The sequence below is a fragment of the Melanotaenia boesemani genome, chromosome 24 (assembly GCF_017639745.1).
Source record: "Melanotaenia boesemani isolate fMelBoe1 chromosome 24, fMelBoe1.pri, whole genome shotgun sequence".
NCBI lineage: Eukaryota > Metazoa > Chordata > Actinopteri > Atheriniformes > Melanotaeniidae > Melanotaenia > Melanotaenia boesemani.
In genome coordinates, this window is record NC_055705.1 from 5,038,037 (window position 1) to 5,063,019 (window position 24,983).

The 24,983-nt window shown below is 44.3% G+C and overlaps 1 protein-coding gene across 1 annotated transcript in view; it reads left to right on the forward strand.

Moving 5' to 3' along the window:
• LOC121635152 (arf-GAP with GTPase, ANK repeat and PH domain-containing protein 1-like) overlaps positions 1 to 24,983 on the forward strand; it is a 94,419-nt gene that overhangs the window by 62,610 nt on the left and 6,826 nt on the right. Inside the window, exons 2-8 of the mRNA XM_041978228.1 lie at positions 10,154 to 10,212; positions 10,286 to 10,373; positions 13,985 to 13,999; positions 15,405 to 15,490; positions 16,212 to 16,353; positions 17,883 to 18,017; positions 19,408 to 19,647. Coding sequence (XP_041834162.1) covers positions 10,154 to 10,212; positions 10,286 to 10,373; positions 13,985 to 13,999; positions 15,405 to 15,490; positions 16,212 to 16,353; positions 17,883 to 18,017; positions 19,408 to 19,647 — 765 coding nt within the window. The remainder of the gene's footprint in view (positions 1 to 10,153; positions 10,213 to 10,285; positions 10,374 to 13,984; positions 14,000 to 15,404; positions 15,491 to 16,211; positions 16,354 to 17,882; positions 18,018 to 19,407; positions 19,648 to 24,983) is intronic.

Genomic DNA, 24,983 nt, shown 5'->3' on the forward strand with positions numbered 1-24,983 from the left:
TCTGGAAATTTGAGTTTCCTGGACCAGGACAGGCCAACGAACTTCAAACTTTGTCAAACTAAACGCTGTAATGAACCCAAACAAAGCTCCAGAAGTCTGCTCATATCAGAATAAAGATTAGATCATTGATCCAGGGGGAGAAATGAGTAACGAACAGCTTTTATCTCGATCTGTTCAGCATCTGAAGTAAAGACAGAAAATTAACTTGTTAAAAGGTAAAAAAAACATTGATCATTTATAGAAAAAAGTCTACAAATTTAAAGTAGACTAAAGTAGAAATGATTATTTACTGAAGAGAAGAAAATTCGGTTTATTTTCCACTGAGATCAGTTTAATTTTATGAGATTAAATCTGTCATAATTAATGAAAATCAATAAAACAAAGTGAGTCTGAAGATTTTCTCCCTTAGACACATGCATCATAAATGAGCAAACCTGGCTTCACTCACAGGAAAACCTACATGTAGTCCCGGCCTGCTGTTCAGGGTCAGATCCAGATCAGTGGCTCGCCTGGAGGTGGAGTCCAGCAGAAAAAATATAGAATAGAATAGAAATACTTTATTAATCCCTTTGGAGAGTCCTCAGGGAAATTTGGGATCACGTTGGCATGGCAACCTAATGTTGGACCGCTGTCTTCAGGTTTTTACATGGTTTCTGAACAGGAAGCTGAGAGACAGCTGATGGAGGAAAAGACAACAGGACTGATCGGAAAATAGAAATATTTATGTTATTTCACATAAAAATATCCATGTGGTTCATAAATTTAAGATAGAGTCTCTTTTCAGTCTTTTAAATTAATTTTCTCACAATTTAAATGTAACTTTAATAAGTTATTTCTAAAAAGAATTGATTTGGTTAAATTTAATCCCACAAGATGAATGTTGATCGTATAAACTGTTTAAATTAGAAAATGTACTAAATTCTATTTTTAACATTTAAAACGTTTTGGATGGAATAAAAATATATTTTAAAAATCCTAAAAAGTGATAAAAAGTCACACACACACCACCGGCATATTATAACACACACACCACCGGCTTATTATAACACACACACCACCGGCATATTATAACACACACACCACCGGCTTATTATAACACACACACCACCGGCTTATTATAACACACACACCACCGGCATATTATAACACACACACCACCGGCTTATTATAACACACACACCACCGGCTTATTATAACACACACACCACCGGCTTATTATAACACACACACCACCGGCTTATTATAACACACACACCACCGGTATATTATAACACACACACCACCGGCTTATTATAACACACACACCACCGGCATATTATAACACACACACCACCGGCTTATTATAACACACACACCACCGGCTTATTATAACACACACACACCACCGGCATGTTATAACATACACACTGCCAGCATATTATAACACACACACCACCGGCATATTATAACACACACACCAACGGCATGTTATAACACACATGGAAGGTGTGTTATAACACACACGGAGGGCTGCCAGCTGCTCTGGACAGACGACTTGGTGAGTTTCTGGGTGGACGGACGACTTGGTGAGTTTCTAGGTGGACAGACGACTTGGTGAGTTTCTGGGTGGACAGACGACTTGGTGAGTTTCTGGGTGGATAGAAGACTTGGTGAGTTTCTAGGTGGACAGACGACTTGGTGAGTTTCTGGGTGGACAGACGACTTGGTGAGTTTCTGGGTGGACAGACGACTTGGTGAGTTTCTAGGTGGACAGACGACTTGGTGAGTTTCTGGGTGGATAGAAGACTTTAACTAATTATTAGTGTTATTTTAGTCACCGGTCTGTAGTTTCTGGGTGGACGGAGGACTTGGTTTAGTGTTCGCTAAGATTAAAGTTCGCTGAATTAAAGATGTTCAGATGTAAAATTGTTAAAAGCCAAAAATATAAGAAAGTTTTAAAGTTGTTGGTTTGTTGACCCCAACCTGCTGCCTGTTGAGATAACTTGTTTTTATAGACAGTTCACACCCAAACTGACGGGTCCAGGTCCAGGTTTAGTTTATTATGGATACCCAGTACTCTTCCTGGGGGTCCAGATCTTTTAAAAACATAATAATAAAAAATAATACAATATATTCAAACATAACATTTAATACAACAAAAAAACACAACAACACTAATGAAACAAAAAACAATTAGGTAACATAATGGCTCTATGATGATGGATAATGTCTCTGTCCCTCTAATATGTATCGCACCATGTCACTCCTTATGTATCTCACATAAATCTGGTTACTAGAGAATACTGCAGTTCCCAAGTTAACAAAAACTAACTTATAGACAAATAATAGTATTTTTAATTATTTTTTTAATCTAAATTTATTTTCTATCGTGGTTATATGCATATTCCAAAATGTCTCGTCTCTATACATTACAGTTTTCTTACGTGCATCAGTTCTTGACAGTGGTAGAGTAAAATGTGCACTCGAGGCAAGTCTTGTTGCGTAGTCATGTCTATCATTAGTTGGTTCCTATAGCAACAGCACATTTTTTGGTCTGTCAGCTGTCAACCAAGACAACATTCCATGCATCCGTTCCATACTAGACCTGCCAGAACAACACAGGACTAGTCGTGCCGCCCTGTTCTGCATGACCTGTACTTGATCTTCTAAGCACTAGACCGTACTATTGGGCAGTAGTCTAGGCAAGATAGTACCAAAGATGCCACAAGACGTTTAATTGCTGAGGCAGATACTTCTACTCATTTTAGTTACTATTTAATTTATGTGTAATGACTAAGACGTGTTTCATCATTAATCACTCCCACTGATTTAGCTTGTCAAGCCTGCTCAGTAGTACTACCCAGTTAGAGACCAGATACCTCCTCTTGCTATAATTTGTTCACATACTAAACATTTTCTCCAAAGATGTAAATTGTAGTGTCATCTGCATAAATGTCCATACATGTACTGTTTAGTAGGTGGTAAGTCATTCACATAAATGGAAAACAGTAAGGGGCCGAGGCCATTCCCTAGTGGAACACCACACTGAAGAGTCCCCGTGTCAGAAATGGAGCCCTTCAATTATACCTGTTGTCCTTTAAGTTCCCTTCAGCTTAAAAGCACCCTCCCTAAAATGATATGTAACTTCTTTATTAATGACTTGTGATCTATTTTATCAAAGCTGCACTAAAGTCCAGGAGTAGAGCTCCAACTAGGCCTGTCACGATAACAAATTTAGCTGTACGATAAATTTTCTCAGAAATTATCGCGATAAACGATAATATTGCGCAAAGCGCTAATGTGTCATTTTGAGACCATTCTCAACTAATATAATAATAATAATGCAAGTACACATTTTCAAAGATCAATAAACTAAATAAATAAAAGCGCCTTTTTCACATAAGCCGGGACGCCGGCCCAAAAGTAATGCAGCCCACTGGGAATCCTCCCAAACCTCTCGATTAGCCGGCATTGCTCTTAATGTGTATTTTGTCAAATACGCTAGTGTTAACCATTCCCGCTTCTTATCCGCCGATAGTAGTCGGAGGACACGGGGGAGATCCGTCCTCTCCAGGGCCGAAGTGGAGTTGGCTTCGGGGTTAACTCCCAATTACTCTCTTCTCTCGCCGCTCACGGCGTGGAGCACCATAAAAAAAAGGAAACAGCGGTTGTGCTGAGAAACGGCTTTATTATAACGCACCGTTATTGTTTTTCCTGACTGTTCTGCCTAACCTCTCCGTCTCTTCTCTTCACACCTTTTCTTCTTCTGCTACTCTCGTTCCTCATAAGCTCTTCTTCTCCTCCCTCTGCGCTCACGCTCACTCTCACGCGCACTGAGCTGCTGGATCGCACACACAAAGTTAGACACATCGCACAACACTAGTATATAGGCTGACTCTATTTGCGTAATGTGCCTGCGGATTACAGGGGTTATTACGGTAGACCAGGAAGTGGGGGCTTTGTACTGACGTCGTAAGCTAGATGTGTGTGTTCTGCTTACATGTGGGGAGCAGCGAAATGATAAAAGAGGAGGTGCTTGCATCTATTATTTCTCCATTCGACTTATTTACATATTTCAGCATGAGAATCGGAGGTTTAGCGCGAGAGCGTGAGAAGCCACTTAAATGCGCAAGTCTCACGGCCATTGCGTGTTGGCAGCCCTGCAAAACAAATGCGGCTTACCGGCTCGTGCTGCAACATGCTGCAGTCAAGTATGACACCAGAGAGATCACTCCGCAACAAACCAGAGCGTTGAGTCGAAATACGCCATAGTGAAACCTATTGCCATACACAGTTTATGGTAAAGAGGGGACTAATAAAAATTATCGCGGCCGGCAAACTTATCGTGCTCTTATTTTCTTATCGTTCAATTAATTGACTTATTGCTTATCGCGACAGGCCTAGCTCCAACCACCAACTTTCTGTCAGTGTGTTTCAGCCAGTTACCAGTTAGTGATGCTAGTGCCTGTGGAGTATCCAGACATATTTACATGTTGACAGTCAGCGTTGGTGTTTACTTCCAGATAAAACTGAATCTGCTTTCTCCATAATATACTTTATACAGGAAGTATACCCACAGGCCTACTCTGTGCACCGGTAAGCGCTTCCCGACTGTTTTTAGGCAGCGAGGCAACCTTAGCAATGCAGTCACCTCGGCTGCTAGATGCAGCAGCCTACCATCTGAGTTTCCTGCTCCACATGGTTTGTCTATTTGAATCGAAACCAATCATTTCTCTGTTTCCTGTGATTCTGTTCTTTTAATTCAAACCCACTCTGTTTCCTTCATAATCTTCTTTATTAATGAATCAGAAGCCACTGCTCACAGGTGGCATCTGATTTCTAGTTGTATTAACTTTATTAGTGAAGAGTTTATTAAAATGACGTGCTGTATGAACCGGTTTAGTTCTAAACGCTCCCTCTACCTTTCTGAATGAAGCACTCTTCTCTCTTTATCCCTTTCCACAACTTGTGTGTTTTCCAGAGTTTCTTGTTATTTCTTCATTCTAACTTTTCTTTGAAAGTATTATTTCTTCTTCTGTCGAATCATTTTTGTTGTTTTATTCCTGTAAGTTTGATAATCTTTCCAAGTAGCACTTGTAGCTGCTAACTCTTAAATACATCTTTTAACTTATATTTGGAGCATGTTTATCACAGATTTTAGAGAATAATGTTGTAAAAGTTGATTGAATCAGGTCCCAATTCTCACTTTTAACATCATCAACAAAACTGTCCTCAGAAAAGGTCTTCTCCATTCTTCATGGATAGTCTTGGTCCCTGCTTTGGGTACCTTCGCTTTCCAAGTTTTAGCTATTAAATTATGATCGCTAATACCCTCAGATACAGAAATGACTAGAACATTTACAATGATCAATACTCGTAGGTGAACGATGACCTTCCTATTAATATGAACTGGAGTTGTAGGCTTAGAATTTGTCCCAGGTTGTATAAAGTAGTTGCTCCTTTCAGCTTCTTTTTCAATGGCTGAAAACCGGACCACATTCATATCTGCAGCAAGTAATAATTCCTAATCATAGTCACGTTATCCATAGCTATCCAGAGTTATCCTGGCTTCCCTGACTGCATGTGTCCTTGGGCAAGTAACTGAACCCGCGTCGCCTCCCTATGAGGGAATAAATGGTGACTGATAGGTGTAATAATTATAGAAGTGTAGTGTAAAAGCGACCGGTCAACATGTGACTGTAGTTTCAGGCTGATCACCTTTCTCCTCCTGGAGATGTAGTAAATACATCTTTGTTCCCACTGACGTTGGGAGGCTGGGTAAAATGTAGAGAAAACAAAATTCATTGTTTTCCACCACTCATCCGTCCATATTTTATTCCCAGTAGAAGATAAACAACACGTCTTTTACCAGTTCAGCAGCCGGACTCTTCTCCTGTGCAGCCATGCTGTTGTGATGGATGCAGAATGTGGTTCAGCACCGTCTTGCTGAAATCTGCAAGGCCTTCCCTGGCCCCAGCATACAGAGATTCCTCCTGATTCTCTGATAATATTCTACACTGTAGATGGTGGATCTTCAAAGTCTGAGGAACATTTTTCTGAAACTGTTCCACAACCTCTGTCCATCTTTCCATCTGAGAGACTCTGCCTCTCTGAAATGCTCCTTTTATACCAGTCATGTTACTGACCTGTTACCAGTTAACCTGAATAGTTTCTGCTTTGTACCAGTTACTTTTCCAGGCTTTTGTTGCAGCTGTTCCAACTTTTTCCACCAGATTCACTATCAGTTCATATTTTCATCACATGGTGATGAGTCAGCACATCTCCGCTGACTCAGCGTTTCTTCTGCGTTCCTCTGTCAGCGGTTCGTAAACAGGAGGTGGATCATCACCGCCGCTCCTAGCTTCCTGCTGTGTTTCCACCAGCCCTGAACATCCTTTTATCCACCTGTTATCATGTTCGACGCTGAGATAAGGGATGATAAACAGGCCGCGTGGTCCAGATCGTTTAGTTTGACTGCCTGATCAGAGCTGAGGATTTTGTAAATCCTGCTTCATGTCCCAGTTAAACCGTCAGCCGGACCACCAGCTGATGGGCTGTCACCTGGTGAAGCTTCCACCAACTCGTGGGGGAAAACAGGAAGCAGCTGCATCAACATCCTGCCTGGCAGCTCCTGGATACAGGCCGGCATCTGTCCAGACCTCAACAATGTCGTCTCTGTGTGCCCGCCGGCCAATCAGGACGCTTCCCTTTGAATTCTTTCCAGACAGATACGAAGGTTTCAGGCTGCTGGTCTGGATTTCTTCCTAGTGGAGAACTGGAAGCACACACGTCATCTGGTATGACTTTGATGTGAATGGATGTTAATGCGTATCATAGCAACAGAAACAGATGTTTCATCTAAAACCTGGTTGTCAGATAAATTTTGATTGGATTTTGTTTTGAAAAAAACTTTGTTCAAACCACAATAAAACTTTTTATGTCGTAACTTTGATATGATGCAACAAGACCGCTTTATAGCTTTTAGTTTATAATTTTATCTTTTTAAATATTCTCATTATATTACATAGTTTGATACCGCTTTTAGATGGGTTTTATACACGTGCCAACATTTTATCACTCATTTTTCCTAAAGTTAAAAATTCCCAGTCTGAGATTTATCTTGTGACTTTAATCTTTCTCGAAAATGCAAACTGACTTCCATAGTTTCATTTTTAACACTAAAATTTGTTAAATTTCAGAATTTTTGACAATTTAATGAAGAAACTTTGACTTTTCTCATGATTCTTACTTTAATGTCCTTTCTTTTTTTTAAAAGAACTGGTCATGATTTATTTATTTTGCCTTCATCATTCCTATTTTCTCAAGTCCTAAGTTTGATCTCAGAATCTGGACGTTATCAGTTTTATATCACATCTTTATGTTTGTGCTGAAATCCTGCAGGTTTTAGTTTCATGTCTTTCTGAACCAGTTTTCAGTTTCATCCTTATGGAGAAATTTCCAGAATCTTCGTTCATATTTAAAGCGTGAGCTCTGCTGTTGGAGTCCGGTCCCTGTGGTGATGGAGGGACGTGGAGTTCGGTCTTTGTGGTGATGGAGGGACGTGGAGTCTGGTCTCCACGGTGATGGAGGGACGTGGAGTCTGGTCTCCACGGTGATGGAGGGACGTGGAGTCCGGTCTCTGTGGTGATGGAGGGACGTGGAGTCTGGTCTCCACGGTGATGGAGGGACGTGGAGTTCGGTCTTTGTGGTGATGGAGGGACGTGGAGTTCGGTCTTTGTGGTGATGGAGGGACGTGGAGTTCGGTCTTTGTGGTGATGGAGGGACGTGGAGTTCGGTATCTGTGGTGATGGAGGGACGTGGAGTCCGGTCTCTGTGGTGATGGAGGGACGTGGAGTCCGGTCTCAGTGGTGATGGAGGGACGTGGAGTCTGGTCTCCACGGTGATGGAGGGACGTGGAGTCTGGTCTCCACGGTGATGGAGGGACGTGGAGTCTGGAGGCGGACACAGATTGTAGCTGATAAATTAGTAAAATGAGGCTGCAGGCTGGAAGCGCTGCGACCCAGTAGCCTACTTAACGGCGAGTCCAGCCGGGTTGATGATGTCCTGGTCCATGTTTCCATCAGGGCGCCTCTACTTCCTGTTAAAGATGCAGTTGCTTAAAGAAAACAGTTCTGCCATGTTTTCTTTAATTTTATTCTTCCTTATATTTTTTTCTCATTTTTTAAACTTCTGTTGAGCAGTTTTCCTGCTCAGATCAAACATTTCTGTTATTCATATCTAATCAGAATCACATTTCTGGGAATGAAAGGAAAACTTTAAGGAAAAGACTGGGCATGATGTTTTTTTATTAAACTCAGAATGGTGAAGATATTTGGTATCTGATCTTTAGATTAGAGGATTTTCAATGTATTTTACTAAACTTGGCCTTTTGTTTTAATCTGAAAGTCTTAACATTTGAGTATCCTGAGCTTTAAGTCATAATCTTAGTTTTTTTTTTTTTTTTTTATATGTACAGTGCATATTAATGAACATCTATAGTCCCTATGCAGGTAAAGATATTGTGATATTTAATAGTTCTAATCATTATTCTTGGACATATATTTTATGTGTTTTGACTTTGGCTTCTTGAGTATATTTTTTTCTTATAACTTTTTTTTATTACTTATTTCTTGTAATTTATTCTTCAACTATGACTCGATTAAGATCAGCATCTACATGTGGAGTACCCACAGCTCCATGTTGGCCCCCCGAATTGTTTCATCATCTACATGCTCCCACCAGCTCAGATCATGGAAACAAACCAAATTTCTGATCTTTATTACGCTGACGACACTCAGCTCTATATTACTGTCCCACCAGGACTCTGGTCCCAGACGAAGCTTCAGTTTGTGTCTCGGTCAGATCGATACCTGGATGTTCCAGAAGTTTTCTTAGATAAATAAAGACTAATCTAGAATGACTGTCTTTTGAAACAAAGATTATTGTTGTCTGCCGTGTTAAAACCAATGGATCCATTCAGAAATCTTGGTGTCATTTTCAACTCTGAGCTAAATTTTAACATCCAGATTAAAGCAGGAACCAGATCAGCTGTTTACCACCTGAAGATCAGACCTGGAAGAGCTAGACCTAGAGACTGACGGCTGAGAAAAACATCATCATTTCTTGTCTCAGAACTTCTTCATTTGCCACCACTTTTCATTAAGGAAGGAGTTTCTCTGATGAAGGTGAAGGTGACTAGAATGATGATGATGTGCTCTTCTCCTGTCTGGATGTGTGTTTTGATCATGTTGGGTTGCCGTATGTATGGAATGTGTTTTTTTTAGTTTCTGAAGCTGTTTTTTCTTCACTGTCCTCATCGCATCCTCAACGCGCCCTCATCCATCCTTGTCGTGCCCACGTCCGTTCTTGTCGCGTCCTCATCCATCCTTGTCGTGCCCACGTCCGTTCTTGTCGCGTCCTCATCCATCCTTGTCGTGCCCACGTCCGTTCTTGTCGCGTCCTCATCCATCCTTGTCGTGCCCACGTCCGTTCTTGTCGCGTCCTCATCCATCCTTGTCGTGCCCACGTCCGTTCTTGTCGCGTCCTCATCCATCCTTGTCGTGCCCACGTCCGTTCTTGTCGCGTCCTCATCCATCCTTGTCGTGCCCACGTCCGTTCTTGTCGCGTCCTCATCCATCCTCGTCGTGCCCACGTCCGTTCTTGTCGCGTCCTCATCCATCCTCGTCGTGCCCACGTCCGTTCTTGTCGCGTCCTCATCCATCCTCGTCGTGCCCACGTCCGTTCTTGTCACGTCCTCATCCATCCTCGTCGTGCCCACGTCCGTTCTTGTCGCGTCCTCATCCATCCTCGTCGCGTCCATATCCGTCATCGTCTTGCCCTTATCCGTCCTCATCACGCCCTCGTCGTGTCCTCGTCGGTTCTCGTTACGTCCATATCCGTCCTCATTGTGACCTTGTCTGTCCTCATTACGTCCTCATCACGCCCTTGTCACGTCCTTGTCTGTCCTCGTTATCCCGCTCATCCCTCTGACCCTCGGCCCGTCATCTCTATCAAGGTCTTCCTCTGACTGGCTGCCTTGTTACTGCAGCAGCTCATTGAGAGTCAGACAGGAAGTGACATGACAAGTTGTTGAGAGTTGTCAGGATGCTGTTGCTAAGCAACCAGTCACCGGTGGGAGCAGAATGTGAGATGTCTCCGTCTCTGTCTGTTTCAGATGCGTTTGTGAACAGCCAGGAGTGGACGCTCAGTCGCTCGGTACCGGAGCTGAAAGTGGTGAGTTCTGAGTTTATCCCAGCAGCGCCACCGCCCAGACCACCGGATGTAATTCACACCTTCTTTCTCTCAGGGCATCGTGGGTAACCTGGCCAGCGGTAAGTCGGCGCTGGTCCACAGATACCTGACGGGAACGTATGTCCAGGAGGAGTCGCCTGAAGGTGAGAACGCCACTCTGTCACCCTTTTTGTGTCGCTGGCTGGATCAGTTGCTTTTTATTGGAGTCTGAACACACCCCAAGCTTTACCTGACAGTACCCCTCCCCACAGTTTGCAGAGAGGAAATAAAAAGTAGATTACAAGACTGGAAAATGAGGAGAAATCAAGCCTCCATCTCCAACACACAACCTGCCCAAGTTGCCCTTTCACATTAAAGATGGAAAGTCTGATCAGTTAAATGTCTTTAAAAAGCTCGTTTTGACTAATTAAATCCTAAAAATGAGAGCCACAGTAAATAAAAATGACCCCAGCAACTTGATCTTTTATAGAAATAGCTTTTATTCTCTAAAGTTTCTTCATAATTTCTGACACAGCTGTCTAGACTGACCCAGGATCAGCCAAAGAAAAGAATGGCTCCACTTTCCAGCTCCTGAAATTTTAAATGTCCATTCAGTCCTTTTTAAATAAAGTGTCTCCTCACTCACCCCACAGTGACGGCCATACTCCTCATCCAGTATTAAAGCCATGTTCTGCACAGTACAGCCACATCCGGAGGCAAGGACCCACTTAGTCCAACGCTTTAATATTTCACCACATCACAGAAGCTCTACGTCTCAGGAGAGCTCTGCAGCAGGTTAATGACAGATGGAGGAACGTCCAGCAGGTTTTCTGCTCTTCGGCTATCTTTTTCATCCTTTATCATCTCAGCCGGTCAGACATCCATCCTTTCTGCAGCAGTTAAGTCTCAAGACTCAAGTTATCTGCATCAAACTTTTTTCTTGAGCAATAGATTTTTTTACCTGGTTGAGGTCACGTTTTAGGACCCAAGGATGCCGGGAGCTCCAGGCTGAAACCTGGAAATGTCAGATACATGTACACTAAAAACTGCTGTACTCCAACAAATGTGAGCTTAACCAGTGAACAGATGAGCAAAAACGTCTGTAAAGACACCGACGATCCAAACACCGGCTCCGGCCGCGTTTGGTGTTAATGGGAAGGCAACTTCTCCGAAGATGCTGCGCTAGCAGCTCATACCAACCTTAGCTTTTCACATGGAGGCTCCCAGACCAAACTGGAGTAAAACAGCGGGCAACCCATCCACAGTCAGGTCAAGCATGTTCTAACGCTGCCAGCGCACTGGGAAAAGGACCAGGGAAACAACAGAAAGGGCAGAAATAAAACCAGGAAGTTGTGTCAGCAGCGAGCGCTTCTACAGACGTTTCTGTTCCAGCTTTGTTGCTGCTTCACAGTAGCAACTGGAGCTCATTAACCCTTGTGACCTCTTTGTCCATTTAAAGCCTAAAACCATCAAACACAGTTTATTTAGACAGCAAACCTTGGCTATACGGGACCCACAAACCCGTCCCTCCGTAGATAAACTCCCCCTTCATGTGTGAGCGGCAAAAATGGAAACTATGGAAGTTCTACATCAGCAAGAGAAAGTCTTTATAGATGTGATGTTTTTAGATCAAAGGTTAGGTGATAAAGGGGACTCCACGTTGTTGATGATGGGGAATCCTCTCGGTGTTTGTAGGAGATGATAAAATCATGTACGAGGTATCACGCTGCCAGGCCCTTAATGACGCCACGGCTCTGCCAAAAGCAACAAGCTGCTCCACGGACTGTGTCTCACTCCCAGCCAGCCGAAACAACAGCTCCCCCACATCTTTCATCCCATGACTTGGCAGCGGTGCCCATCAAGGAAGCGGCGACTCGGCTCCAATTAAATACCAGAAGCAAACCTCCGAAATTGCTGCACAGCCGCCACAAAATAAAAGCAGCTTAAGAGGAAGAAAAGACCAGGAGGAAGCAAATTCCCTGCATCTAAAAATATGCTGCTGCTTGGATTCCCATGGCAATTGATTTGGAGCGGAGTTGGTGGCTTGCAAGCAGCACCATAAAGCCACAAACCAGACCTATTCTTAGTGTGGAAGCTGGAGCCTCGACCAGAGCCTCGGCTGGGGCCTCCACGGGGGCCTCGATCGAAGCTTCGGCTGGGGCCTTGGTCGGAGCCTCAGTCGGGGCCTCGGCCAGAGCCTTGGCTGCAGGTCCAGCTCCTGTTAACGAGGCTGCTGGACTGTCTACGTTCCACATGTTGATCTTCCCGGAAGGACCCTCAGTCTTATTCTAGACAAGGTAAAAGGCTGTGTTGAAACAAGAAACAGAGCAGCAGCACATGGGATCCATTACTGTGGTTGGGAAATCACCCGCAGCCACCACACTGATGCTGCTGACTCTGGTTTATGTAGCAGTGGTTCATATCCATGGGGGGGGGGGGGGGGGGGGGGGGGTGGATTCTGCTGGAAATAGAAATACATAAACTCTTACACGACAAGATTACCTCTTTACTTCCATCTCTATAGTTTCTAAATGACAAAAGAAAACAGCCTGAAACTATATTTAGAGGATTTGTAGCACCTCAGAGTCTTAGCTGCCACTTCTGTTCGATGTTTGGATGTCTAGCTTCTCCCTTGAAGTTTGTCCATTCACTTGCGATGGCGTTTGGTATCAGCTACAGCTAGTATCAGGTAGCCTTTAACTAGTAGCAGTAGCCTTTAGCTAGTGGCAGGTGGTGTTTAGCTTGTAGCAGGTAGCCTTTAACTTGTAGCTTGTAGCCTTTAGCTAGTAGCTGGAAGCCTTTAGCTAGTAGCAGGTGGCGTGTAGTTAGTAGCAGGTAGCATTTAGCTAGTAGCTGGAAGCCTTTAGCTAGTAGCAGGTGGCGTGTAGCTAGTAGCAGGTAGCCTTTAGTTTGTAGCAGGTAGCCTTTAACTTGTAGCTTGTAGCCTTTAGCTAGTAGCTGGTAGCCTTTAGCAGGTAGCAGATGGCGTGTAGCTAGTAGCAGGTAGCCTTTACCTAGTAGCTGGTAGTCTTTAACTTGTAGCTGGTAGGCTTTAGCTAGTAGCTGCTAGCCTTTAGCTAGTAGCTGCTAGCCTTTAGCTAGTCCCAGGTGGCGTTTAGCTAGTAGCAGGTAGCCTTTAGCTAGTAGCAGGTAGCCTTTTGCTAGTAGCAGGTGGCGTCAGCTAGTAGCTGGTAGCCTTTAATTTGCAGCAGGTAGCCTTTAGATTGTAGCAGTTGGTCTTTAGCTAGTGGCAGGTAGCCTTTAGCTAGTAGCTGGTAGCCTTTACCTTGTAGCTGGTAGCCTTTACCTTGTAGCTTTTAGCCTTTAGCTAGTTGCAGGTAGCATTTAGCTAGTAGCTGGTAGCCTTTAACTTGTAGCTGGTAGCGTTTAGCTAGTTGCTGGTAGCCGTTAGCTTGTAGCAGGTGGCGTTTAGCTAGCAGCAGGTAGCATTTAGCTAGTAGCAGGTGGCGTTTAGCTAGTAGCAGATAATCTTTAGCTTGTAGCAGGTGGCCGTTAGCTAGTAGCTGGTAGCCTTTAGTTTTTGAAATGCAGTTGTGAGTTAAATTGGTTGTAGTGGAGAAGCTTAACAACAGTTCCAGCCTTGTTCTGAGCTCTAACCTCCAGCTTTTTCTTGGTTTTCTTCTTGTCCTTATTCTTACTTCCTCTCCTCTGACTCTTCTCTCTGTTTGGTCTCAGCATGCATTTACTGTGGCTGCATCTTTGATGTTGTTTTGCTTTGTGTTTCCTCTCTTTCTGGGCTGCTCATGTTAAGTAGCTGACGTGGATGCAGGTAACTATCTTAGCCTCTTCTTTCCTCACTTCATCCCTCCATCCATCTGTTGATCATCCCTCTCATTGATTCTAAGGGCAGCAGGTTGGGTTCAGCTCCGATTCAGTCCACTCCAAGTCCTCTTGATGTCACACAGCTGGATTTATCTTCTTGAATTGAGTGAAAAATATCATAAAGTTGCATCAGAATGTGCAGTTTTTTTAGAAGGTTCCAGCCGATCAGTGATTGTGGTTCAGAGCAGACTCCGACGGTCTCCATCAGCCCCCACAAGTCTGAGCAATCTGACCTTGCCCGGTTGTAGATTCATTCAGTGTTCGTACTAGACTGAAGATGTGAAGCTGAACTCCACCTGCTGCTGAGGCTCTGCCCCTCATGGCCTTTTCTGATTTTCCATCATCTTCACCCTCATCAGCTGGTGCAGATAAACGTGTGCATGCAGCCTTGTAGCACATGAAGTGTTTCGGGTTAAAACCTGGAAAACTTTTAAAAAGTTAATTTAGAACCCTGTGTGTGTTTATAAAAGTAAAAGTGGGACAGTGAGGACTGCCTCCTGGCTGCAGGGGACGGTTCGGATCAGAATCAGGGTCAGAAAGGGCCCTGTTATTTACTGAGTCAGCTCATTAGCAATTTGCCTCTGAGTTCTGGGCAGAGTCAGTGCTGCTCAGTGCCCTCCCCCGTTGGCGCTCAAAGATTTAAATGCAGAAATACTGAGAAAAGCCATTTGATGAAATTTTTCACAAGATATGTCCTCTAGCATCAGATAAATGCCACATGGACATGTGAACAACATGAAAAACCTGATTTACACCAGAGTGGGTCTTTAAGAGCCAGGTTGATTCTACAGGAAAAGCGTGTGTGTGTGTGTGTGTGTGTGTTGGCGTCCTCCCATCGTGGCCACCGTATCATTACTGGGAGCACAGTGGAGTCCGCTGATCTCTTCATGCTCTGCAGCAGCCGAGGCAGCTCTCTCGCACTCGTCCAGGGCGTTTGGAGAGCAGCTGAACCTCACGAGGTCGCCCGAAATACCGTCCAAGCTCCACTTTTAGTTCCAGCCACTTCCTGTAAATCCTCAGGAAGAGATGGTGGTTCCCACAGGGTCAGAAAGTCCTGCAGGATGCAGTGTGGAGCACAGAAATCAGCTCTCACCACGCGTGAGGCCCAAACATGGAAAACATTAAGAGAACCAGCAGCATTCAGTTCAGGTGTGAAACAGCCGAGTCATTGTGTTCAGTTCTGACGAGTCATCATCCAGGTGTGTGCTTCACCTGCACAGCTGCGGCCCCCCTACCCCCCCCATCATCTGATCACTAACACCTAGCACCATCACCACTCACCCAATCAGCCCGATCGATCGCCTCGGTGTCAGGCTGCAGGAGCTGCGCTGACCTTTGCTCGTCTTCTGCAGGTGGTCGCTTCAAGAAGGAGATCGTGGTGGATGGTCAGAGTCACCTGCTGCTCATCAGAGATGAAGGAGGCCCCCCGGAGGCTCAGGTAGGTCCTGCCCCATTGAGGAGTGGTGGGGTCCTGTATTCGAGTCTGGTTGGGAAGCAGCGCTGGCCGTGGATGGAAGAAATGGTACATTGATTAAGCTAGCTTCTCATCTGTGATATAAACAAAGGGACTCCATGGATTTTTGGAGGGACCTTGAACATATTAAACCAGGTTCTGCTAAAAAACTACAGGACGTAGAGTATGTAAGCCTGGACTGAATTATTCTATCAAGCACACAGGTTCATTAACACACAGCTTCTGATTTGTGAAACCTTTAGCTTACTAGTGAATATGTAAATATTCACTAATATATTATATTTTTTGGCATCGAGACCACCTCAGTCCAGGTCTTGTTCTTTAGTCCACATTTCTTTCACTCGCCTATATTTTACCAACTCTGTGAAGTTATCAGTGGATTTTGTGGTGCGTGACTGGAGGACCCATCATGTTGGAAGTGGGTCAGGTTTTTCACTCCTGACCAAATCCAGATCTAATGTGTGCGGGTCTAGACAGAAAGCTGCCAGGTTGATGAATAATTCACCTCTGCCTGCGACCATGTCTCATCTCTCTACGCTTTCAGCTGCTTCTGCCTTAGCCAGATGTTTTGCAGCCGTTTCCTCCTGAAGGAATCAGGTTTTAGCTGGTAGACGTGTTTCCAGCTGCAGGTGGAGCCGTCAGCTTTTACAAACCTAGATGCACTCATGCTCTGATTTGTGTGCAGTTCGCGTTGTGGGTGGACGCCGTCATCTTTGTCTTCAGTCTGGAGGATGAGATCAGCTTTCAGACGGTGTATCACTACTTCAACCGCCTGGCGAACTACAGGAACACCGCCGAGCTGCCGCTGGTCCTGGTTGGAACACAAGGTCCCACACATTTACATGCACACACCTACACAGTCCCTCCCTCTGCCCTCCCATCAGCCTCTGTGTTCCTCTGAAGCATTGCTGCCATCTAGTGGTGTTAAATCATTACTACAGCAGCATCCTGTAGAAGACAGCACTGTGCGCCTGTATGTCCTGTTTCCCTGACATTAAAGAAAACTCTCATTTCAGAGGCATTTGTTTACTAAAAAGGCCATTTAAGTCATTAATATGTTAATATGTAATGAAGTGAAAGGATCAGGTGGATTATCAGGGTAATGGAGAGGCTGAAGCCTCCTGGATGCTACTAACAGACAGCAAGAGTCTCTCTGATACTGCCTGTCTACCAGCGTTTACCAGGTTGTAGTCGAAGTAGCTGTGGTAACTATAACTGTACTGGAAATACTACTAGTTTTAGTCAGCAGTAGTAATTGTTTTAGTTATGTCAACCGTGGTTAAACTTGTAAAGTAGTAGTATCTACATAACCTGTAATAGTAGTACTGTGAGCCATAACCCAACCTGCAGTTGTAGCTGCAGTAGTGATTAATAGTACTTACTGTGTGTAGTAGTTTTAAGTAAACTCTTGTAAAACTAGCAGTAGATGTTCATTTTGTAATACTGGTACCTGGATAACCTGCAGTATGAGTTACACTAGGTCTAGTCTCATGTTCAGTAGCAGTAGCAGCTGTAGTAGCTGTATTAGCCGTAGTAGCAGTATTAGCAGTAGTAACTGTAGTAGCAGTAGCAGCTGTAGTAGCTGTATTTGCCATAGTAGCAGTATTAGCAGTAGTAACTGTAGTAGCAGTAGCAGCTGTAGTAGCTGTATTAGCCGTAGTAGCAGTATTAGCAGTAGTAACTGTAGTAGCAGTAGCAGCTGTAGTAGCTGTATTAGCCGTAGTAGCAGTATTAGCAGTAGTAACTGTAGTAGCGGTAGCAGCTGTAGTAGCTGTATTAGCCGTAGTAGCAGTATTAGCAGTAGTAACTGTAGTAGCAGTAGCAGCTGTATTACTAGTAGTAGCTGTGGTATGTTTTGTAAAGTGATGTTTTGAAGTGCATAATCCAATAAATAGAAAGCCTAATGCTAAGGTGAAAATGCTGTTCTGTGTGAGTCTTTACCAGCGTTAATGAGTGTTAGCAAAGATTTATATCTTTGTTTGGGCTTTTTAAGTCCCAGAAACTCTGAAGTAGCAGGAAAGACTTTAACCAGCAGGGGGCACCAAAGGATTGCACAAGTTTCCCAAGTAACTCCTGAACCAGAGAGCTGCTGTTGGTTTCTTCCTGAACCAGGATCCTGATCTGGAAACATTACTCCCACAGGATGTGTTGGCACATGAAACTGAATTAACCTCATTTGGATGTCAAAGATGAAACAGAATTCCTTACTTTTTATTCCTTTCCAGTCATTCAGAACCACTATTTCCTACTAGCATCATAATCTAGTTGCAGGAATGTTTACTGGGCTTGTTTCTTTAAAGGAAACTCAGAAGACAGAATTTTAAAATAAACTGAAGCTTTTCTTTTTTCCTCCTAGATGCCATCAGCTCCACCAACCCGAGGGTGATCGACGACAGCCGGGCGAGAAAACTCTCCAACGACCTCAAACGCTGCACCTACTACGAAACCTGCGCCACCTATGGCCTCAACGTGGAGCGAGTCTTCCAGGACGGTAAGACTCAGCTACCAGTGCAGTAACCAGAAAACCAGTCCTCTGGGAAGGTGACATTCCCCCAACAACATCCCACCCGGCCAGGGCCATCCACCGCCTTTAATCACATGTCAATTAAGAATTAAATGGAGCCGCTCGGCTATTTAGCTCAAACCCAGCTGCAATTAAGTTTTATCATAGCAAGGGAAGGGGGGCGATTCCCCAACGGGGTTAATAAAAGAATCGGACATTAGAGGGAAGGGCAGGACGAGGAGATGGAGGGACGTGTCCTGACTGACCTGGAAACAGCATCCACACTGCATTTATATTAAAGTCATCTCATGGTCTAAAATCTGGACAAACACTCAGGAACAGGAACTCAGCAGTCAACAGGCCTCATGATCACACGCAGAATCAAAACAGCCAGTAAGCTGGAGGCCGTCCTGTAGGTGGACTAATAGGTACAGAGTCTGAGGTCTTCTCTCCTCTGATTGGATGGTCTGTTCAGCTGGTCCAGGTGATGGTTTACGTTGTGGAGCAGCTGGGTTACATCTTATGGTAGAAGTTTTTATTATTTGAGGTAAAAGATCTACCTGTAGAAAATGTACCTGCATAACTTGTGATAGTAGTTGTACTCTGAGTTTTAACCTGTCCTGCAGGTTCTTTGTAGCCGCAGCCCCTGACTAGTAGTGGTGACTGTGTGTAGTAGTTAACTGTGGTAAATCTTCAGGAGTACCAGCATCCAGATAACCTGCAGTATCAGCTCTACTGTGAGGTGTAGGTTCATGGTCAGTGTTAGTAGTGGCAGTTGTAGCTGGAGTAAAATGTTATGTAAATACTACTACTTTTAGTCAGCATTAGTATTTTCATTAGTTAAGTACATGGTGGTAAAACTTGTGGTCAAGGTTCTCTAGAGAGTAGTTGCACCTACATAACCTATAATAGTAGTTGCAACCCAACCTGTGGCTGTAGTAGTAGAAGTACTGTGACTAGTGTTTGCTCCATTACTCAGTAGTGATAGTAATAATTAATCTGTAATAGTAGTTGCAGTATTTTAATAGTAGTGGTGTTTGTAGGGGTAACAGAATGCCAACACTACAGTAGTAGTTTCAGTAGTAATCACAGGAGCTCGGTAAGTTTTGGTAAAATATGATGCAACAGTTCTTATAGCAACGATACTTAGATAACCTGTTATATTACTCTAACTTATACATTGCCGGTCACTTTCAGTAGTAGTACTAGTAAAACCTTAAGTACTTCATTTAAAACTACTTGCTCTTTGTAGGTGAAACAGCAGCATCATCTAAGTTAGAACTCTCCCACATCATGATGGTGTCTCCGCCGTGCTTCACCTCTGATTCATCCTGAGACATTGAGTTCTGGGTCTGTGGTCTGAATGATACTTTCTCAGGCTCTCCGCCGGCGCATGGCGGCTGTATGCCGGGTCATGGTGGCTGTCCACCGAGGTTCGGCGGCTCTTTGTTGGGCCATGGCAGCTCTCTGCCTGCACGCGGCAGCATTTTGTCTGGTCGAGGTGCGGCAGCTCTTTGCCGGGTCGAGGTGCGGCAGCTCTTTGCCGGGTCGAGGTGCGGCAGCTCTTTGCCGGGTCGAGGTGCGGTGGCTCTTTGTCGGGCCAGGCGGCTCTCCGCTGGTGCATGGCCCTCTAGGCCCTCATGTACACACAGTTTGGTAGTCATGTGAGACGTCTGACCAGAGGATTTTCTTCTCTAACAATGCAGCATTTTCATTAAAGCTCAGTCTTTTAACCAAGTTCCAGTTCACCAAGAAGAAGGAATCCAGACTCAACACCTCATCTCTGAATTGTAGTCCTATTACTGAAACAGGAGCAGAAAGCAAACAAAAGAAGAAAAGGCTCATAGTCCAGTTTTTACTCCAGATAGTCAACCCTGCACCTCATTTGTTTCAGTGTGAGAGCACATTAATAAGAAGACGGTAATGAAGCGGCGGCCGGTCGGCAGGCGCGGGGTTAACGGCTGTAATTAGAGAGACATGGATGACATGGTGGTTAATTAGCAGAGCTGGAGCCGTTCTTACGGCCTCTGGCTCTGTCTTCTTTCACCTGAGCTTCACTCTGAGCTGGTCAGATGGTTTCAGGAGTGGAGCTGAACCACCAGCTCATAGACAAGGTTCCTCTGGTCAGACTTCACTTTTCTCAGGACTATTTTCAGCTGCGGATTAATCCACATGAAGCTTTGTATTGATGCCTGTGGCGGCAGCATTGTGTGTGTGCTGTTCAGATGTGTGTGTGTTGATGGTGATAAAATCAATTGTTGTTACAGTGTTAGTCCTGAAGGGGGCAGCGCAGGAACACAGCAAAGACTCAGTAACATGTCATTGTAGTGATACCACTCTGTGTGTGTGTGTGTGTGTGTGTGTAAAACACTAAATGCTGCCTTATTATTCTCTTAATTGTTGCACTGTTTGTTCGTGTTGTGTGTGTGTAATTTGTTGTATTTTCTCATCATTATCTCAGATTAATCAGTTTTCTAATCATCCAGCAGAACGACGCAGCAGCCTGCAGCTCAGTGTGTGTGTGTGTGTTTCTGACTTTATCTATATTTGTGTGTGAGTTGTGTGTTTGTGTAAAGTGGCAGAGTGTGTGTTGTTTTGCATTTGTTATGGTTGTGTGTATGTTAGTTCATCTCATTTATTTCCATTTGTGTGTTTCTACAATGTTTGTGTCTGTTTTGTGTTAATGTGTGAGTGTGTGTGTGTGTGTGATGTTTTCTTGCCATAACTGACGTCTATTTTGCATTTACGTTGTTGTCATAGTGTTGTGTGTGTGTGTGTGAACACAAGATCACATAGAGCATGGATTAGCTCGCTGGTTGCAGACAGGAAGCTGAATAATGTTTACAATCAGCTTCATGTTCTCTGTAAATGTTTGTATTTGTCTGGTTTGTTTACAGTAAACATGATGAGTAGAGCTGATCTGAAGTGTCTTTGCCGTATAAATACACAGCTTTAACATCTGGTTGTACCTCCTCTACCTCTGATTCTATTGTCTCTACACGCTTCTGCATTGTCACCAGATTTATTTCTATTCAGAGTTACCTTAATTTTTTACCAAGCTCCTCCATGGGGTTCAGGTCTGGACTCTGTGGTGGCCGACCCATGTCTCCTGTTCCCTGAACCACTCTTTCACAATCTGAGCCCCATGAATCCTGGCACCATGCCATCAGGGAAGATGGAATAACCTGCTCATTCAGCATATTCAGGTATCAGCAGACCTCATTCTTTGAACATATGATGTTGCTGAACCTAAACCTGAACCTAGACCTGACTTACTGCAGCAGCTCCAGGTCATAGACTGCCCCCACAGGCTTGTACAGTAGCATTAGGTATGATGGCTGCATCACTTCACCCTCCTCCCTTATCACTCTGGAACCGGGTAGACCTGGACTCATCAGACCACATGATGTTCTTCCATGGCTCCAGAGTCCAGTCTTTAATGTTGAAGTGACCCCCGATCACCATCATTCAGGATGTTTTTCTGACCACATTTCTTCCTGGAAGACGATGGTTCCCACCATCCTTCCAGTGTTTAATAAAGTGCTGGCAGACCTGGCGCTGCTGGCTTGCCTCAGTGGGCAAGTCCAGATCTGCTTTTCGCATTGAGAAAACTTTACTTCAAAACATCTTGCAAATTGTGTGTGTGTATATTTAATCTGTGTGTGCGTGTAATCACCAAAATCGGGTCCCTGATAAAGAACATGATGTGTTCTTTAAGTTACGGTGATGTCTGGCGTGAAGTCCTGAACCAGCTTCAGTGCAGCAGCAGACTGATACCTGGACACCAGGAAGCGGTCCACTGATGCCCTGAACAAAGGAACAGGTGTCTGGTGCCACAGCAAGAATCAACCAGCAGTTTTGGATGGTTCCAGCAATGAGACGAGACCTAGCAAGATAGTAACCATAGCAACCACAGGCGCATGGGTCCTCTGGAACATCGTCTGCAGCTGGATTAACGCAGTCCAACTCGTCCTTACTAAGGGTAGTAAGTCTCAGTTCCATGTTCAGTATGGCTGGTTTCTGTCTGCTACAGATGTTTCCTGATGTTTTACTCAGCTGTAGTTGCCTTGCTCTGAGACCAGCTTATGTAAACCTGTGCAGGTTAGTAGCTTACTGAGTGTTCCACCACGGTTCCTCTGGCTGCGATGTGGAAGCTTATAAAGGTCAAAATTCATTTGATGAATGCCCACCCTGGTGGTCTGTCCTGCACCGGGACTGTGTGTTGTCCAGTTCTGAACCCAGTTTAAGTAGTTTTCTCCTTAGATGTTTTCTCTGCTTGATTCCAGGGATCTGACCCTTCTGGAGCAGACCTTCTTAAACATCTTTTCCACGAGCACAGATGTCTTTCCACATGGTTGTTTAAGACATGAGAATGTTGCTCATTGCATCGGTTGTGATGGGGACTCGATTCGGATCGGTGGTGTATTTTCAAACCTTCCTCAGAAGCTGGTCTCACACTCTGGCCATTTGGTCCGCTTCAGTGGATAACCTGGTTTGTTTGGAGTAGTGTAGAAACTCATTCTCACTCTTATGGGACCAAAGAAGCAAACTCTAGTCCACTTAAAAAGCAGGGATCTCCCTGGTTCGGACTAAAGTATCGAACTCCGGTCCACATGAAAACCGAGGGCCTCCTGGCTTGGAACAAAGATGGGAACTCTGGTTCGGTTGAAAACTTTCTGGTTTGGTTCTCTTCCAGTGGTGAAAGCAAACTGAGCATCCAGTGAACCAGAGACAGGTAAGTGATGTAGCTCAATATCTGGCTGCTCCTGCTGCTCGTACTGTACCCATTCTGGTGAAAACCGGATCAGGTTTGAACACCAACGTACAGTCAGAAACTAGACTTCTCAGTCAGTGATTGTTTTGGAGAATATCGCCCCCTAGTAAGCAGTTGTAACTAAGACGGCGGTTTGATCCGCTTCAGTAACGCAAACCAAACCTAAGGAAGCCACAAAGTTTTTTTATGCCCAACCACACGAAGTCTCTCAGACTATCCTGTTGCTACTGTGGATTTGGGCCACGAGTTGAGATGATCTGCTAAAGTTGTTTATCATTTGGATTGTTTTGTCATTACAGAACCGCCATTTTTTGAAGCTCGAAGCTTGTGATCCTCTAAAACAGTTTCCAAAGAGAACAGATCTGCCCACGGCAGACTTTCCTTTCCGTGTGTCCAACCCAGACGAATCTCCGTATAAACGCAGTCGCCTCCAGCCGCTTCTCCTGCTTTTTATTGGGCGTGGTAGCATCTGAGCATGCCCCACGTCTGGAAAAGATTCAGTCTGTATGGAAAACGGTTTTTTCAAACGAATCTGGTGTCTGTGTGGCGGTGACCTGAACATTAACGTTTGAATCTGAGGCCTTCAGAGTGAGGCTGTGATTGCTCAGGTGTGTGTGTTTGTTTCAGTCACCAGTCGATCATGTGTGTGGCGTGTGCAGGGGTGATGGATCATGAACTCTCGAGTTAGGTGACATTTTGTCCTTTCTTTGTGGTTGTGCCCATATATGTTTCCATGACCTTCACTTCATTTCCAGTCTTCATTGATCGATCGATGGTGGGCTGCATTCAGATTCATTATCAGCTGGATCGTCATGGCGGACTGGCAGACATGCTGATTGGCTCTGATCTGACGTGACTTCAGACTGTTTTTATGACTTTAACGTATGTCTTTGATGAATTTCAGCAACAAAACAGCTTCTGTAACATTTAGACTAGGAAATGTTGGTCTGCTGGTCGTCATGGCGATTTTGGTAAGGAGGATGAGGAGCAAACGCAGTCTTTGTCCACATGTAGATGTACAACAAATACGTGTACGTGTTTGTGTGATGTGTGATCTGCTGTGATGAGAAGTGAAGCCCGGTCCAGTCGGGGGAGGGGAGGGGAGGAGGGTGAGTGACCTCTGTGTGAGGGATGGGCGGGGGGGTGACAGCTCCCTCTTCCATCACTGCACTAATTTAATTAGCTTAATTACACCGACATGAACCCTCCAACACACACACAGAGCTCCTCTTCTTTATAACCCGTGTCAGAGTGCAGACTCTGGACGCTTCGTTAGCGCTCGCTAACAAGCTTCAACCACCACACACACAGCCTCACCCACAGATCACATCCAGTAAATATTAACACACAACTACATGTGTGACAGCAGTTTGAAAGCTCAAACGTTACAAACATTAAGCAGTTAATCCGTTAGACATTAATAACACACTTTACAGTTTGCGTTTTCCTACTCAATCTGAAAGCGTTGTTTTTTTTTTTTGTTGTGAGAGGGATCTGGGTGATTTCAGCACATTTATTGGTCTTCAGTTTTTGTGTTTGTACCGCCTCAACTCTAACAGCTGGGACGCTGTGTAAAATGTAAACAAAAAACAGAATACAATGATTTACAAACCTCATCATATGTAATTCCCAATGGAACAGTGGGCCCAGTATGGAACCCTGTGGGACACCAGTTCATCAACATAAAGAGGGATTCAGAGTAAAATGCCTGAATCTTGACAGTTTGGGAACAGGATAAAATCATCATGTGAGAACAAAAATACACCCTTTTTCATGTTTTATGGATCAAAACATAATACAAACACAAAAAAAAAACAAAAACATCTGGTCTTAAAAAAATTAGTTAAGAATTCAGCCAAAATGCCAAAGCAGACAAGACAGCTGTCAGTTTTCCCAGCAGCTGTATAAAACCACAGATCTCCCTCTCGGGCTGTCCAGGCCTCAGTTAGCATGTTGAATGTTAAAGTTGAGCACAGACCACTTAGAAAAAGACTGAACCAGTATATCTTGGTTGGAAGTTTGCAACCTTTTCTCTCTAAAAACAACATGGCAGCACGGCTAAAGACTCCTTTATGCTCCCATTACGCACGTAATAGGTACCTCCGTTTCAAACGTCACTACCTTCATACTTTCATGCGTCCCTTACGCTAGTACGAAGACCAGAATCAGACCCGTCTCGA